Source organism: Sinohyriopsis cumingii, chromosome 8 (genome assembly GCF_028554795.1).
Source record: "Sinohyriopsis cumingii isolate HCF-2022 chromosome 8, ASM2855479v2, whole genome shotgun sequence".
Lineage (NCBI taxonomy): Eukaryota > Metazoa > Mollusca > Bivalvia > Unionida > Unionidae > Sinohyriopsis > Sinohyriopsis cumingii.
In genome coordinates, this window is record NC_142968.1 from 15,514,479 (window position 1) to 15,532,372 (window position 17,894).

Below are 17,894 nucleotides of genomic sequence, written 5' to 3' on the forward strand. Positions count from 1 at the left end.
TTTAGGGAAGATTTAAGTTATTCAGGCTGATCCACATTAAAGCAATCTCTTCAGTCTAAGTAATCTTCACAGCCATTGTCTCCAATTTGAATGAAAATCTTCACGTCTTTTTTTCCTTTTGGCTTTAGGTGCTTTTCTTCATATCAGTAGCGAATTCAGGTGGGATGGGTGGGGTTAACATTGGCAGATAGTACACATTTAGGTGAAATACAAGAATGTTAACCATTTGAAGTATCCTCTTCTAAAGAAATCCTCAAAAACCAAATTCCTTAATCCTCTCCTGCTTCTTGTATGGCTCACATATGATACACATAAAAAGATTACAGCAGCATGTGCTATGTAACATGGACATAAATTTGACTATTTACCTGTTTGGCAAAACATGGACACAAAATTTGACTCTTTACCTGTTTGGCAAAACATGGACACATATTTGACTATTTACCAATTTGGCAAAACAGTGACACAAAATTTGACCCTTTACCTGTTTGGCAAAACATGGACACAAATTTGACTATTTACCTGTTTGGCAAAACATGGACACAAATTTGACTCTTTACCTGTTTGGTAAAATATGGACACAAATTTGACTCTTTACCCGTTTGGCAAAACATGGACACAGATTTGACTATTTACCCATTTGGCAAAACATGGACACAAATTTGACCCTTTACCCGTTTGGCAAAACATGGACACAAATTTGACCCTTTACCCGTTTGGCAAAACATGGACACAAATTTGACCCTTTACCCGTTTGGCAAAACATGGACACAAATTTGACTCTTTACCTGTTTGGCAAAATATGGACACAAATTTGACTGTTTACCCATTTGGCAAAACATGGACACAAATTTGACCCTTTACCCATTTGGCAAAACATGGACACAAATTTGACCCTTTACCTTTATGTGTTTAGTCTGTAGCCACATTTTTCTCTTAAAAGGTAATGGAAAATACCCATCTTTTAGTAAATGTGTAAAAATTTGCAAAATTCTGCACTTGGAATAAAATGAGTCCTGAAGCACATCCCTGTTGTCAATGACTGATGGATAGATTGCTGTCAATGACTGACAGATAGATTGCTGTCAATGACTTACAGATATGTTGCTGTCAGTGACTGACAGATAGATTGCTGTCAATGATTGACAGCAGGGATAACTGCAGATTGGCAGGTGTAACAGTAAATAATACTAATATGCAATGTGATCATCACAATCATGTGGCACAAGATTATAGCATCATCTCATTTGATGTGATAAGGTCAGCGCAGCTTGGCAACAATATAGGATGAAATGTCTGTTGTACTGTAGTCCTATAAACCAGCAAAATGCAATGCAGTTGTGATTTTACCTATCAGCATGATAACACTATGACCTGCATTCACTACAGTTGTGATTTTCCCTATCAGCATGATAATACTTATGACCTTCATTCACTACAGTTGTCTTCAGGGTTGAATGGCTAATTGCTTTATATACAATGAAATTTCCCAAATCAAAGAGAAAATTTGTGTTTTGGTAAAAGTAACAAATGGAGCCTGTAGTTACATTCCTGTAGTACCCAGTCTTGAGACTATCAACAAGGGAAATAACTGCCATTACTATATCAGTACTGATGGTCTCAGTTGCCAAAAACTGCACCTCATCGTTTGGGATTTATATTATTTGATTTTTTTAAAAACCTTTTTTAATTTTTTTTTTAAAATTTGTTGTAGCATATTCCATTATAGAATGCTGGCAGAGTAGGATGAGTCTCTGTCCCTCCCTCCCTCCTTCCCTTCCTTCCTCCCTCTATCTCTCTCCCTCAACAACCCCAAAAGCAACTGAAAACAAAAAGAACCCCTGTAATTATTCCAGAATATATGCATTTTAAATTTATTTTTCATTATGAAAAGAACTGTCAATTTTTTTCTTCTTCAAGCAATATATACTACTACTACTATTACCGTATTTTCACGTATAATAGACGCACCCAATTATAAGACGCACCCATATATAAGATGCAGATTTTGACGATTTGTGTAAAAAAATATTTTAAATAAGACGCCCATGACTACAAGATGCACTCGGCCTCGCCATCTGCCGAACTGAGCAAACCCTATATTGACTGCAGATGACATAGCATTGATTTTTTAATAACTTACGGTATTGATCTGTATCTAATATTATTTTGTTAAGTACTATTACAGTATTGCTCCAATAAAGTTTAATAAAATCTTTTTGAATAATTATGTGTGTTGTTTTGTTCAAATATGTATCGGTAAACATCCGTTTTCAAAACATGTGCATCAAAGTGGCTACCGGTACTTTCCTTTGTCATAAACACAAATATCTCCAATGTTTTGATCACGCACCTGATGTAAACAAGGCTTCATTGACCGTTTTGGCTGGAGATCAAAGAATTGTTTGAGGCAGGACCGCAACGGTTATCGTTTGATCTTATCTTCCTCTAGGGCGCTAGTCCTAGGCTTCAGCGGCTGGGGTTAGTATATACCGGTATATAAGGTATAGGTGGGATCAGTCTCTTGTTATAAATAAATGAGCGATCAATCTCTTGAGTATTTATAAAATGTATAAAATTTTCACAATGACGAAGCGAACATCATATATGGCCGATTTTAAATTAGACGTCATCAAGTTTGCCAAGGAGCATGGCAACAGAGCTGCTTGAAGAGAATTAAGCACACCTTCATGCCACTGGTCAACAACATTGTGCAACGTACATAGATGTGTGTTATTGGGATCTCCGGGCATGGGAGAAAGTGAAAACAACAACAATCATCAATGACTTCAGAAAGTGTGGGATAATTCCAGAACCGGCCACCGATATCAGTTCTTCGGACGACGACTCGGCTGCATCCGATACCACTGAAGCCAATGAGGATTGATTAGCAGCGGCTATGGAGGTATTCGACGACGAGAGTGAATTCGATGAAAGTTTCGATGGATTTGAAGCAGAAACTGATGATGATGAAGATGAATAGATTGATTTTAAATCAAGACAAACAGTATTTTTAGTAAATGTTTATTATAAAAATTGTTGACTGAGTTTTCGTTTGTGTAAAAATATAATTAGATAAGATGCCCACGAATAAAAGATGCACTTAGGGTGTGGGGTAAGTAAAATTGTATATAACACGCGTCTTTTATATGCGAAAATACGGTACTACTAACAACAATAACAGCAAGAGCAGGCACACGACTGGTATAACATGTCTGATAATAAGAAGCAAAATAAAAGATCCAAAAGAATGACATTTTGTAAATGATGATCATGTTTCTCCCTTTGGGGCAAAATATTCATTATTTAAGTTTTATGATATCTATTTGGTCCTAAATAAAAATGGTGCTGCTTGGCTGTCACAGTTGCTATTCTGGCTGTCACAGTTGCCATTTTGAAAATTTTGTTATTGCTACTCTTCCTGAATGGATGGTCATGACGTGGTTTTCACTAAGAGACTTTTTATGACTCTAGTTGGTCATCAGTGAAAATGGGTCTCCTTGCACAGCTAGTATAGTTGCCACAGTCTTTAAAATCTTGGTTTTGCTACTCATCCTCAATGGATGGTCATATCAACAAGGGGTTTTCACTGAATGGATGGTCATATCAACAAGGGGTTTTCACTGAATGGATGGTCATATCAACATGGGATTTTTACTGAATGGATGGTCATATCAACATGGGATTTTTACTGAATGGATGGTCATATCAACATGGGATTTTCACTGAATGGATGGTCATATCAACATGGGATTTTCACTGAATGGATGGTCATATCAACAAGGGGTTTTCACTGAGTGGATAGTCATATCAACAAGGGGTTTTCACTGAGTGGATGGTCATATCAACATGGGATTTTCACTGAATGGATGGTCATATCAGCATGGGATTTTCACTGAATGGATGGTCATATCAACATGGGATTTTCACTGAATGGATGGTCATATCAACAAGGGGTTTTCACTGAGTGGATAGTCATATCAACGAGGGGTTTTCACTGAGTGGATGGTCATATCAGCAAAGGGTTTTCACTGAGTGGATAGTCATATCAACATCGGGTTTTCACTGAATGGATGGTCATATCAACATGGGATTTTCACTGAATGGATGGTCATATCAACAAGGGGTTTTCACTGAGTGGATAGTCATATCAACATCGGGTTTTCACTGAATGGATGGTCATATCAATATGGGATTTTTACTGAATGGATGGTCATATCATCATGGGATTTTCACAGAATGGATGGTCATATCAACATTGGGTTTTCACTGAATGGATGGTCATATCAACATCGGGTTTTCACTGAATGGATGGTCATATCAACATGGGGATTTGACCTAATGGATGGTCATATCAGCATGGGGTTTTCACTGAATGGATGGTCATATCAACGTCGGGTTTTCACTGAATAGATGGTCATATCGACATGGGGTTTTCACTGAATGAATGGTCATATCAACATGGGGTTTTCACTGAATGGATGGTCATATCAACATCGGGTTTTCATTGAATGGATGGTCAAATCAACATGGGCTTTTCACTGAATGGATGGTCATATCAACATGGGATTTTCACAGAATGGATGGTCATATCAACATCGGGTTTTCACTGAATAGATGGTCATATCAACATCGGGTTTTCACTGAATGGATGGTCATATCATCATGGGGTTTTCACTGAATAGATGGTCATAACAACATCGGGTTTTCACTGAATGGATGGTCATATCAACATGGGGATTTCACCTAATGGATGGTCATATCAGCATGGGGTTTTCACTGAATGGATGGTCATATCAACGTCAGGTTTTCACTGAATAGATGGTCATATCAACATGGGGTTTTCACTGAATGAATGGTCATATCAACATTGGGTTTTCACTGAATGGATGGTCATATCAACATGGGGTTTTCATTGAATGGATGGTCAAATCAACATGGGCTTTTCTCTGAATGAATGGTCATATCAACATTGGGTTTTCACTGAATGGATGGTCATATCAGCATCGGGTTTTCACTGAATGGATGGTCATATCAGCATGGAATTTTCACTGAATGGATGGTCATATCAGTATGGAGTTTTCACTGAATGGATGGTCATATCAACGTGGAGTTTTCATTGAATGAATGGTCATATCAACTTGGAGTTTTCACTGAAAGATTTCTTATGATGACTGCTTGGTCCTAAGGCAAAATGGTACCAATCTTAGAACATCAACCCTTAGAGGGACCACTTGTTATTGAGCCTACCATGACATGGTCCACATAGTTGACACTTTGACATCTGTATGTGCATGTTTCTATGATCCACATAGTGGACACTGACATCTGTATGTGCATGTTTCTATGTCCACATAGTTGACACTTTGACATCTGTATGTGCATGTTTCTATGGTCCACATTGTGGACACTTTGACATCTGTATGTGCATGTTTCTATGGTCCACATTGTGGACACTGACATCTGTATGTGCATGTTTCTATGGTCCACATTGTGGACACTTTGACATCTGTATGTGCATGTTTCTATGGTCCACATAGTGGACACTGACATCTGTATGTGCATGTTTATATGTCCACATAGTTGACACTTTGACATCTGTATGTACATGTTTATATGGTCCACATTGTGGACACTGACATCTGTATGTGCATGTTTCTATGGTCCACATTGTGGTCACTTTGACATCTGTATGTGCATGTTTCTGTGGTCCACATTGTGGACACTTTGACATCTGTATGTGCATGTTTCTATGGTCCACATTGTGGACACTTTGACATCTGTATGTGCATGTTTCTATGGTCCACATTGTGGACACTTTGAAAACTGTATGTGGATGTTTCTATGTCTATATATGACAATATGAATTGAGCATCATTATTCTTTTTAAGGTATGCATGGTATTTCTTTTATGGTAAGACCATGGGCAAGTTAGCATGTATGAAATATTAAAGTATATAAAAAGTTAGGGTGACTGCAATATTAAAGTATATAAAAGTTAGGGTGACTGCAATATTAAAGTATATAAAAAGTTAGGGTGACTGCAGTATTAAAGTATATAAAAAGTTAGGGTGACTGCAGTATTAAAGTATATAAAAAGTTAGGGTGACTGCAATATTAAAGTATATAAAAAGTTAGGGTGACTGCAGTATTAAAATATATAAAAAGTTAGGGTGACTGCAGTATTAAAGTATATAAAAAGTTAGGATGACTGCAGTATTAAAGTATATAAAAAGTTAGGGTGACTGCAATATTAAAGTATATAAAAAGTTAGGGTGACTGCAGTATTAAAGTATATAAAAAGTTAGGGTGACTGCAGTATTAAAATATATAAAAAGTTAGGGTGACTGCAATATTAAAGTATATAAAAAGTTAGGGTGACTGCAGTATTAAAATATATAAAAAGTTAGGGTGACTGCAGTATTAAAGTATATAAAAAGTTAGGATGACTGCAGTATTAAAGTATATAAAAAGTTAGGGTGACTGCAATATTAAAGTATATAAAAAGTTAGGATGACTGCAGTATTAAAGTATATAAAAAGTTAGGGTGACTGCAATATTAAAGTATATAAAAAGTTAGGGTGACTGCAATATTAAAGTATATAAAAGTTAGGGTGACTGCAATATTAAAGTATATAAAAAGTTAGGGTGACTGCAGTATTAAAGTATATAAAAAGTTAGGGTGACTGCAATATTAAAGTATATAAAAAGTTAGGGTGACTGCAGTATTAAAATATATAAAAAGTAAGGGTGACTGCAGTATTAAAGTATATAAAAAGTTAGGATGACTGCAGTATTAAAGTATATAAAAAGTTAGGGTGACTGCAATATTAAAGTATATAAAAAGTTAGAGTGACTGCAGTATGAAAGTGTATGAAAAAATAGAGTATATGAAAAATTAAGATGCATGAAATAGTAGTGTATAGAAAAACTAGAATGTCTGAAAAAATAGTGTATAAACATTTGCACCGTCTGAAAAAAGATTATATGAAATATTACGGTTTTGAAATTTTTCTAGAGTGCTTACAAAAATTGCAGTGTTTGAAAAAATAGTGTACAACATTATGGTGTATGAAAAAATAAAGCAGCTGAAAAATTAAAATGTATAGAAAATTTGAGGGTAATACATGGAGACAGGTCAAAACAGCCTAATACTTGGAGACAGGTCAAGACAGCCTTATACTTGGAGACAGGTCAAAACAGCCTAATACTTGGAGACAGGTCAAAACAGCCTAATACTTGGAGACAGGTCAAGACAGCCTAATACTTGGAGACAGGTCAAGACAGCCTGATACTTGGAGACAGGTCAAAACAGCCTAATACTTGGAGACAGGTCAAAACAGCCTAATACTTGGAGACAGGTCAAGACAGCCTAATACTTGGAGACAGGTCAAGACAGCCTGATACTTGGAGACAGGTAAAAACGGCCAAATACTTGGAGACAGGTCAAGACAGCCTAATTAGGAGGTAGATTGAATATTTTGAGAGGAAGAAATCTTAATACACATCAACTAAAGATTACAAAGTAAATACCATTGACATGAATTGATGGTGTATACTTATTAGATAATAGGTAAAAAATGTTTCACTTAGAATTAGGACATGGTGGCTTCTCATTTGGAGGTAGCCCATATTCCTGCTTACATGCCAGATGTAAAAGAATATGTCACTACTTTCTGTTCTAGAACTATGGGCAAGGATAAAGAAAAGAGAAGCACAAAGAAAAGGAAGGTCAGAGGAAGGTTCATCCACAGATGATGACATGTGTCTCCCAGAAGGTAGGTTAAATCAGAGTATTGTGATTGTTTTTTTTTTAAAGACTAATACTTCCTTTATTTCCTTCCTAGTGAAAATGTGACTGAAATTTTAGTGAAAGTTTTGGTCAAAATATTAGTCAGATTTCACTCATTTATTTGGCAGGATCTGACAAAAACATTTGGTGAGATTTGAGTACAACTTCTCTGAAATTATGGCTAGATTTCACTAAAATTTTGACTAAGTTTTTATTGCAGTTTCATTGAGTTACAAATATTCATTCAAATTCCAGTTAAACTTGACGTAAGTAGTGAAATCTTAGAATTAATATCGCGTATTTTAATGAAAAAAGTTTGAAATGAAATAAAGGATACAATTTATACAGCATTTTAATTGTCACAGTGTAATATTTTAATATTCAATGAAACAAAATTATGCAGCTGTTACATGACATACATGAGATATGGGAGTTTTACTGTAGATTGGACTTTTAGATCTACAAACTGTGATGCTGAGGGGAAAGCTTATGAGCCTTCAGTCCATAAGCAGCCATGATGAAGGTGTATCATGATATAATTACACTAATTTTACTCAGAATTTTAACACAGCTGTAGTTATCATTCATGACATTAAATGATGATTCTACTTGTGGGCCATGAAACAACTCTACTTTTAGGCTATGAAAACAACTCTACTTGTAGGCCATGAAAACAACTATACTTGTGGGCCTTGAAAACAATTCTACTTACAGGCCATGAAAACAACTCTACTTGTGGGCCCTGAAAACAATTCTACTTGTGGGCCATGAAAACAATTCTACTTGTGAGCCATAAAACAACTCTATTTGTAGGCCATGAAAATAACTATACATGTAGGCCATGAAAACAAATATACTTGTAGGCCATGAAAACAACTATATTTGTAGGCCATGAAAACAACTCTACTTGTAGGCCATGAAAACAACTCTACTTGTAGGCCATGAAAATAACTATACATGTAGGCCATGAAAACAAATATACTTGTAGGCCATGAAAACAACTATACTTGTAGGCCATGAAAACAACTCTACTTGTGGGCCATGAAAACAACTCTACTTGTGGGCCATGAAAACAACTCTACTTGTGGGCCATGAAAACAACTTGTAGGCCATGAAAACAAATCTTCTTATAGGCCATGAAAACAACTATACATGTAGACCATGAAAACAACTCTACTTGTGAGCCATGAAAGCAATTCTTCTTGTGGGCCATGAAAACAAATCTTCTTATAGACCATGAAAACAACTATACTTGTAGACCATGAAAACAACTCTACTTGTGGGCCATGAAAACAACTTTACTTGTAGGCCATGAAAACAACTCTACTTGTGGGTCATGAAAACATCTTTACTTGTAGGCCATGAAAACAACTCTACTTATAGGCCATGAAAGCATCTATACTTGTAGGCCATGAAAACAAATCTACTTGTGGGCCATGAAAACAGCTCTACTTGTTTGCCATGAAAACAACTCTACTTGTTGGCAATGAAAACAACTCTACTTGTAGGCCATGAAAACAACTCTACTTGTGGGCCTTGAAAACAATTCTACTTGTGGGCCTTGAAAACAATTGTACTTGTGGGTCATGAAAACAACTATACTTGTAGGCCATGCAAACAGCTATAATTGTAGGCCATGAAAACAAATCTATTTGTAGGCCATGAAAACAACTATACTTGTAGACCATGAAAACAACTCTACTTGTGAGCCATGAAAACAATTCTACTTGTGGGCCATGAAAACAATTCTACTTGTTTGCCATGAAAACAAGTCTACTTGTAGGCCATGAAAACAATTATACTTGTAGGCCATGAAAACAACTCTACTTGTGGGCCTTGAAAACAATTCTACTTGTGGGCCTTGAAAACAATTATACTTGTGGGTCATGAAAACAACTATACTTGTAGGCCATGCAAACAACTATAATTGTAGGCAATGAAAATAAATATTCTTGTTGGCCATGAAAACAACTATACTTGTAGACCATGAAAACAACTCTACTTGTGAGCCATGAAAACAATTCTACTTGTGGGCCATGAAAACAACTATACTTTTAGGCCATGAAAACAAATCTTCTTGTAGGCCATGAAAACAACTATACTTGTAGACCATGAAAGCAATTCTACTTGTGGGCCATGAAAACATCTTTACTTGTATGCCATGAAAACAACTCTACTTGTAAGCCATGAAAAAAACTCTACTTGTGGGCCATGAAAACAACTGTACTTGTGGGTCATGAAAACAACTCTACTTGTGAGCCATGAAAACAATTCTACTTGTGGTCCATGAAAACAACTATACTTGTAGGCCATGAAAACAAATCTTCTTGTAGGCCATGAAAACAACTATACTTGTAGACCATGAAAGCAATTCTACTTATGGGCCATGAAAACATCTTTACTTGTATGCCATGAAAACAACTCTACTTGTAAGCCATGAAAAAAACTCTACTTTTGGGCCATGAAAACAACTGTACTTGTGGGTCATGAAAACAATTCTACTTGTGGGCCATGAAAACAAATCTTCTTATAGACCATGAAAGCAACTATACTTGTAGACCATGAAAACAACTCTACTTGTGGGCCATGAAAACAACTCTACTTGTAGGCAATAAAATCAACTCTACTTGTAGGCCATGAAAAAACTACTTGTGGGCTATGAAAACAACTCTACTTGTATGCCATGAAAACAACTATACTTGTAGGCCATGAAAACAACTCTAGTTGTTGGCCATGAAAACAATTCTGCTTGTACGCCATGAAAACAACTATACTTGTAGGCCATGACAACAATTCTACTTGTAGGCCATGAAAACAATTATACTTGTAGGCCATGAAAACAACTCTACTTGTAGGCCATGAAAACAACTATACTTGTAGGCCATGAAAACAACTGTACTTGTGGGTCATGAAAACAATTCTACTTGTGGGCCTTGAAAACAATTCTACTTGTGGGCCTTGAAAACAATTCTACTTGTGGGCCATGAAAACAACTCTATTTGTGGGTCATGAAAACAACTCTGCAAAGACATGACAACTTTAGATAGATGTAGCTATCTGGCAACAACATTATCATTTCCCCTCCAGTGATCTGTATGTTGTCCCACCTACAATTCTGGAAGTGAATCACTTTGGAATTATATAACTTCCAAATCATTATGGTCCAATTTCTTCTTGTTTAACATGATGGGTGCTATGGTAAAGTTGGTAATTAATAGTCGTTCAAATTGTTATGGCCAAAAATGCAAATTGCAAGTATTGGCAGTCAGCTTTGTTACAAATTGACCAGTTTCATTTCCTTCGACTTTGCATTCAAGCCATTCTCCTTGCCACATATTTAAAAAATATGTTATTCAAGCTGTTTATATTCTTGTTACTTGAGAATATTCAAGATGCCATGTTTCTCTAGCATGCTCATGCAATTCAGTTTCCATTATGTGAAGAGTCAATCAACAAACACAAGCTCTTCACCAATCAGAACATTCTTTACAGCGATCATCTCTTAAATAATATTCAAAAGGGATGCTATCTTTAATAATGTTATAAAATCGGACTGGACAAACCTTTTTTTTAAAACTGGGTTTGAGACAATATTAAAAAATGGTCCATATCAAAGAAAATTGGATTCAGGTCAGGATGAAAAGCAGAATTCGCTTTAAAGTGGAAAACAATCTTGTCATCGGGGGCCAGTTAAATTATATTCAGGTTTTAGAAAAGGGAATATTAACAAGAAAAAATGTGGAAAGAAGTTATTGTTCCCAAATTGTCAATAAAATAAGATTTAGCATGAACGGGAAATATACGTTTTGCTGACAGTCTTTCAAACTGTGCAAGATACTAAAGATAACTTATATTAAAATGGAATAAAGGTTAATTTTTTTTATATCATTGAAGTAGTTTGTAATTGATATTTTTCGGTTAAATTTTAATGAATTGTCAATAACAAAATCTCATTGATATTTTCAGAAATATTGCAAGATATGGTGAAATAATAAATTTTTGGTGAAATGTGGACATTTCAGTGAATTTAACTGAACTTTCACTGAAGTTACGCTAAAATTTCAGTAACATTTTTCCACTAGGTCTTGCCTTGTCTGCATGTGTCAACTTTTCTGTCATTGTTCTATGTGTAAACATGTATGGGAGGCATAGATAGCACTTTGTATAGTAATTTTTTAAATTGCTATTGTACATATAGGTTTCACATTTTTTGCATTTTACTTGTCTGAACATAGCAAATATGTCATGAAACTGCACAAGTCAGTTCATCATGGACTAGTCAGAAGTAAATACAATGATTTATCTCAAAGATAAGCATCAGAGCTAGGGTATTGGCAGCCTTAAATCAGGAATTCTTAAACTAGTATATGTCCTATCAAAGCTATAGGGTATTGGCAGCCTTAAATCAGGAATTCTTTAACTAGTATTTGTCCTGTCAAAGCTATAGGTTTTGGCAGCCTTAAATCAGGAATTCTTAAACTAGTATTTGTCCTATCGCAGCTGTAGGTTTTGCAGCCTTAAATCAGGAATTCTTTAACTAGTATTTGTCCTATCGAAGCTTTAGGTTGAGGCAGCCTTAAATCAGGAATTCTTAAACTAGTATTTGTCCTATCGAAGCTATAGATTTTGGCAGCCTTAAATCAGGCATTCTTAAACTAGTATTTGTTCTATTGAAGCTATAGATTTTGGCAGCCTTAAATCAGGCATTCATAAACTAGTATTTGTCCTATCGAAGCTATAGGGTTTTGGCAGCCTTAAATCAGTCATTCTTAAGCTAGTATTTGTCCTATCGAAGCTATAGGGTTTGGCAGCCTTAAATCAGGAATTCTTAAACTAGTATTTGTCCTATCGAAGCTATAGGGTGTTGGCAGTCTTAAATCAGGCATTCTTAAACTAGTATTTGTCCTATCTAACCTATAGGGTGTTGGCAGTCTTAAATCAGGAATTCTTAAACTAGTATTTGTCCTATCGAAGCTATAGGGTTTTGGCAGCCTTAAATCAGGCATTCTTAAATAAGTATTTGTCCTTTCTAACCTATAGGGTGTTGGCAGCCTTAAATCAGGCATTCTTAAGCATTTTGTGTTATCAGAGTAAATTGTAAGCTGCATGATTGCTTGATTATTGCTTGTTCTTAAAAAAGGAATTATGCAAATAAATCAATACATGCAAATCATCTGCTTTCCAGTTCTAGTTATATTTCCCCATTAAATCACTCATGTATTCCAAAATTCTCCTTTTTCAGTTGGAGGGGGGAAGTCAGTATTAGATAAAGGCAGTCTAGATTAAATCATTTGAAGGTAAAGGCAGTATAGATTAAATCAATTATGATAAAGCCAGTCTTCATTAAATCAATTATGACAAAGGCAGTCTAAATTAAATTAGTTATGATAAAGCCAGTCTAGATTAAATCAATTATGACAAAGGCAGTCTAGATTAAATCAGTTATGACAAAGGCAGACTAAATTAAATCAATTATGACAAAGGCAGTCTAGACTAAATCATTTATGACAAAGGAAGTCTAGATTAAATCAATTATGACAAAGGCAGTCTTGATTAAATCAGTTATGACAACGGCAGTCTAAATTTAATCAATTATGACAAAGGCAGTCTAGATTAAATCAATTATGACAAAGGCAGTGTAGATTAAATCAATTATGACAAAGGCAGTCTAAATTAAATCACTTATGACAAAGGCAGTCTAGATTAAATCAATTATGACAAAGGCAGTCTAGATTAAATCAATTATGACAAAGGCAGTCTAGATTAAATCAATTATGACAAAGGCAGTCTAGATTAAATCAATTATGATAAAGGCAGTTTAAATTAAATCAGTTATGACAAAGGCAGTCTAAATTAAATCAATTATGACAAAGGCAGTCGAAATTAAATCAATTATGATAAAGGCAGTTTAAATTAAATCATTTATAGCAAAGGAAGTCTAGAATAAATCAATTATGACAAAGGCAGTGTAGATTAAGCTCAATTATGATAAAGGCAGTTGAAATTAAATCATAAAGGCAGTGAAAAGTTTTATCTTCTGTCTAATTCAGACATATATTTCTTTTTGTTGCAATGCAGTTATTTGACTTTTGAATCTTTAGTATGTTCAGTTAGATAAAAGTAAAGATTCTAATGCAGAAAATTTAATTAAAGGAATAAATCCTGGAAAGATTAACATGAAATTCATTGCACCATACAACCAGTAAAATTTATCCACTTGCAAGTCGTAAATTCATGCACGCAAGAATTTATTATGAAGATTCAGATTCAATATAAAATTACTAATAAAAGGGCATAGTAATATATAGAAATTAACTTGCATGTTCACGAATATAATTCCAGGATATTTTTGCTGAAGGTTTGCTTTAGAAAGGGGGTGGTGCAGTTTTGCTGAAAAATGGCATAGATACCTACCATTCTTGGTTTCGCACAGTTATAATAAATGATTACTACAGGCTCTGCATTCAGAATTATAATGGTGATATTCCAGAATTATATTGATGATATTCCAGAAAATCAAAATATTATGGGATAAAATTTTGAAAAAGATATATCTTGATGGACACAGGAAGTGAAGAAGTTGGATGGATATGAAATTGTGCAATAAAAAACTAAGTGTTATGTATATCTATATTTTGTTTAACCTTTGGCACATGACTGTATGAATATTATATAAAATTATTGCTCATGACTGTAAATTGTAGTGATCTGATCATCTATAAACAAAATATTAGAACTGCTAACTTTTTGTCCATGGGTGTTGATTCCGTTTTTAAAGATATTGAGCTATAAATAGGTGTTTACAAGATGAGTTCAACCAGTACACTGAAACATTGACAAACTCTGCAGTAGTTCTCATTGACTAGTCAGGTCAGGTGGGTTCTTAGAAGAATTAAGTTATTTTCCATTTGTGGTTTGGTCAGGTGGGTTCTTTTACAGCTTGGGGTATTGCGAAATGTCATATAATAAGGCCAAGAAAAATATGTATGTTTCTAGTTGTCTGACTTGCACTTTTTTTTGTTGCCAACCCTAGCACTCTTTTCCCCAGGATAAGAAAATAATTAAAATAGAAAATGATTCCAAATTGATTTGTGCATCAAATTGAGCCAGTTTAGCCTAGTACATGAAGTGCTAAGTACACTGTATATATTAACTATTATAATATATATAAAATGTTTAAAAAAAACAAAAACAAAACCTAACAACCTACCCTCATTTAGAAAACAATAGGAAACACATGCTTTAGATATACCGGTATACTAGATAAGGAGTGTACCTTCTTTAATGGAGTGTAGCTTCATTCAAACTGAGTTTAGAAGGTTACTTACTCTGTTAGATGCATCAGCAGGTCTGTGTAATACTTTGCACAAGACAGTTTCTGAATGGCCGGAAGGTTAATGTCATCAGGCTTCATTTTTCTCTCCTATTTAAGCTACACACTGGATTCCAAATCTATCCTTTTTGTGTCAGAATAAGAAGATATTCTGTACATCAACACTGTTTTAAATGATTAAGGTTTTTGCATTCCCTCTCATGTCTTCAGTTATACCGCCATTCTTTTACCTGTAATATTTTATGGCAATCAGATTTATATTGAAATCATCACTACGACAGTTGTTTTACTTTAAGGAAGGATTTGACACTATGCTGGTAAAATTCTTTGATATACCATGCATCCTTACTTATAAGACAGATCATCTTTATGTCAAACCCAACCCCTATTCAGTATATTCAAGCAGTATGTTTATAATTATATAAAATGGGCCCTTGTTTCACCCCCCATTCAGTTTTTACCTGTAGATTGTTTATAATTAATTATAATGGGCCGTCACCCACACTATAAAACATCTCACTATAACAGTCCCTGATATAAAGAAGATGTCTCTCCTGTTTGTGTAGAAATATTTCAAGAGTGTAACGGATATATCATTGTCATAAGTGTCATGGATATATCATGGCCATAAGTGGTAAAGTCACAATTGGAGTGGCAGTATATTACTGTCACATGTGGTGAAGACGCAGGTGTAGTGGAAACAAATTTTTTATGAGTGGGTACATCACATTGTCATGATTGGTGAAGTTACAGATATAAGGGAAACTTATTTTTCTGAGTGGTGAAGTCACAAGTGCAGTGGAAACATTGCCATGAGTGATGAAGTCAGATGTGTATTGGAAACATTGTATTGTCATGAGTGGCAAAGCCCTAAGTGAAGTGGATACATACTATTGTCATTAGTCATTCCATTGTCATTGGAATCACAGGTGTGGAGGAAACATATTGACATGAGTGGTGAAGTCAGATGTGTAATGGAAACATTGTATTGTAGTGGCAAAGCCCTAAGTGAAGTGGATACATACTATTGTCATTAGTCATTCCATTGTCATTGGAATCACAGGTGTGGAGGAAACATATTGACATGAGTGGTGAAGTCAGATATAGCAGTAAGGTTATATAGTCTTGAGTGTAGTGGAGAATTTAGTATTGGTGAAGTCACAAGTGTAGTGGAAACATCTCACTGTCACAAGTGCTGAAGTCATGCAGGACAATCCAAACTGTTTCCACTTCACAAGTTAAATATAAACAAACGATTTTCATCTTATTTAATAATTTGAAGGCAGAACTGGATTTGCATGGATCCTTTCAATTCTCTGACAAATCTGCTTGGATCCTTTCAGTTCTCTGACAAATTTGCATGGATCGTTACAATTCTCTGACAAATTTGCATCGATCATTCATACTTGTAGTAATCACATATTTTAAGAATTGTTCATCATGATGGAGAGAGAGAGAGAGAGAGAGAGAGAGAGAGAGAGAGAGAGAGAGAGAGATCAACAGCCATTTTTTCAGAGTATGTGAAATTTACATGGAGTCTTTCTTGACAGGATCCAAAAACTGGTTAGGTTTAGGTGACCTTTGACCTTATTGTAATGGCATCATGGATGTGTCGTCATTATGCCATACGGCAATCATTACCAATGGATATCAACAAGATCCAGGACAATAATACCGTAGACAATGCTTGTATAGCCATCACGTGATATGGCTTTTGATTGTTTATGTGTTGCTGACCTTGTCACCATTTTTTGAAGTCACATTGACATGATGCAAGATGTTTCAGAAATTTGGTTTTTCAGATTTGGCACATTTCAATTGAAACAGTCACTGTAATTTATTATTATAGAAAAAAGACACTTGAAACTTAGAACTTATTTGCAAGGTCATCAGGGGACATTAACGGTTATTATGATAATATGCTTTCATAAGACATCTTGCTTGCAAGATATACTTTAATGTTGATACTTAGGATTTGAGGAATTAGATGCCTGACAAGCACTGCAATGAACAGATTCCTTAAATAGTAAATATATCTCATGTGACCGATCCTGTAGCCTAAGTGGTAAGAGCATACGCCTCAGATGTGGGATGTCGCGTATTCAAACCCTGGTCGAGTCATACCAAAGACTTTAAAAAATTATATTTGCAGCTGCATCACTTGGTTCTCAGCATGAAAAGGTTAGTGACTGTGTTATTACTGGTTGGCTAGTATCAGCATAGTGTTACTGGGCGGGACATGATGCTACATGTTTGCGGTATGGTGCCCCACTGCTAAACATCACTATAAACTGCCACACTGCGGGCATCGTAGCGATATGACTAAAATTGTTAATGGTACATTATGATATGGCATCAGACATGACGTCTGATTGACGGAGCTTGCTAGAGTGATTTTTCGATTATTTTATTATTATGGCTTATGCAGAGAAGAACTTAGGAAATAAATGCTAGTTGTCAAAATCTTAGACTATTGATAAATTTTTGAAGCATATGGTTGATTGAGCTTGGTATAGTCACCACTGAGGCTTTAATTTCAAACTGCAGTTTTTTACAGCCCTGTACATAGCATTTGATCAAAAGAGTTTAAAAAAAGCAAAAGCTGCACATACTAACATTATAATCTAGTATGTGATTGACTTAGATTTGTAGAAGGACGAACACCCACATTACTGAATAATACATGTATTTTGCTGAAACTTGGAATGTAGGTCTCTGTCAGTAAGATTTGGATCGATTCTGTAATCAGCGAAATTCAAGTTTATTAAT

General features: G+C 35.1%; 1 protein-coding gene across 12 annotated transcripts in view; it reads left to right on the forward strand.

Annotated features, from left to right (window-relative positions):
- Positions 1-17,894, forward strand: part of LOC149793030 (uncharacterized) — a 200,174-nt gene that overhangs the window by 41,611 nt on the left and 140,669 nt on the right. For all 12 annotated transcript variants that reach the window (XR_016422696.1, XR_016422697.1, XM_089966912.1 and 9 more), the window contains exon 7: positions 7,686-7,778. Coding sequence is in view for 10 of the 12 variants with exons in the window: in XM_089966912.1 (XP_089823038.1) it covers positions 7,686-7,778 (93 nt within the window). In the remaining 2 variants the exon portion in view is untranslated. The remainder of the gene's footprint in view (positions 1-7,685; positions 7,779-17,894) is intronic.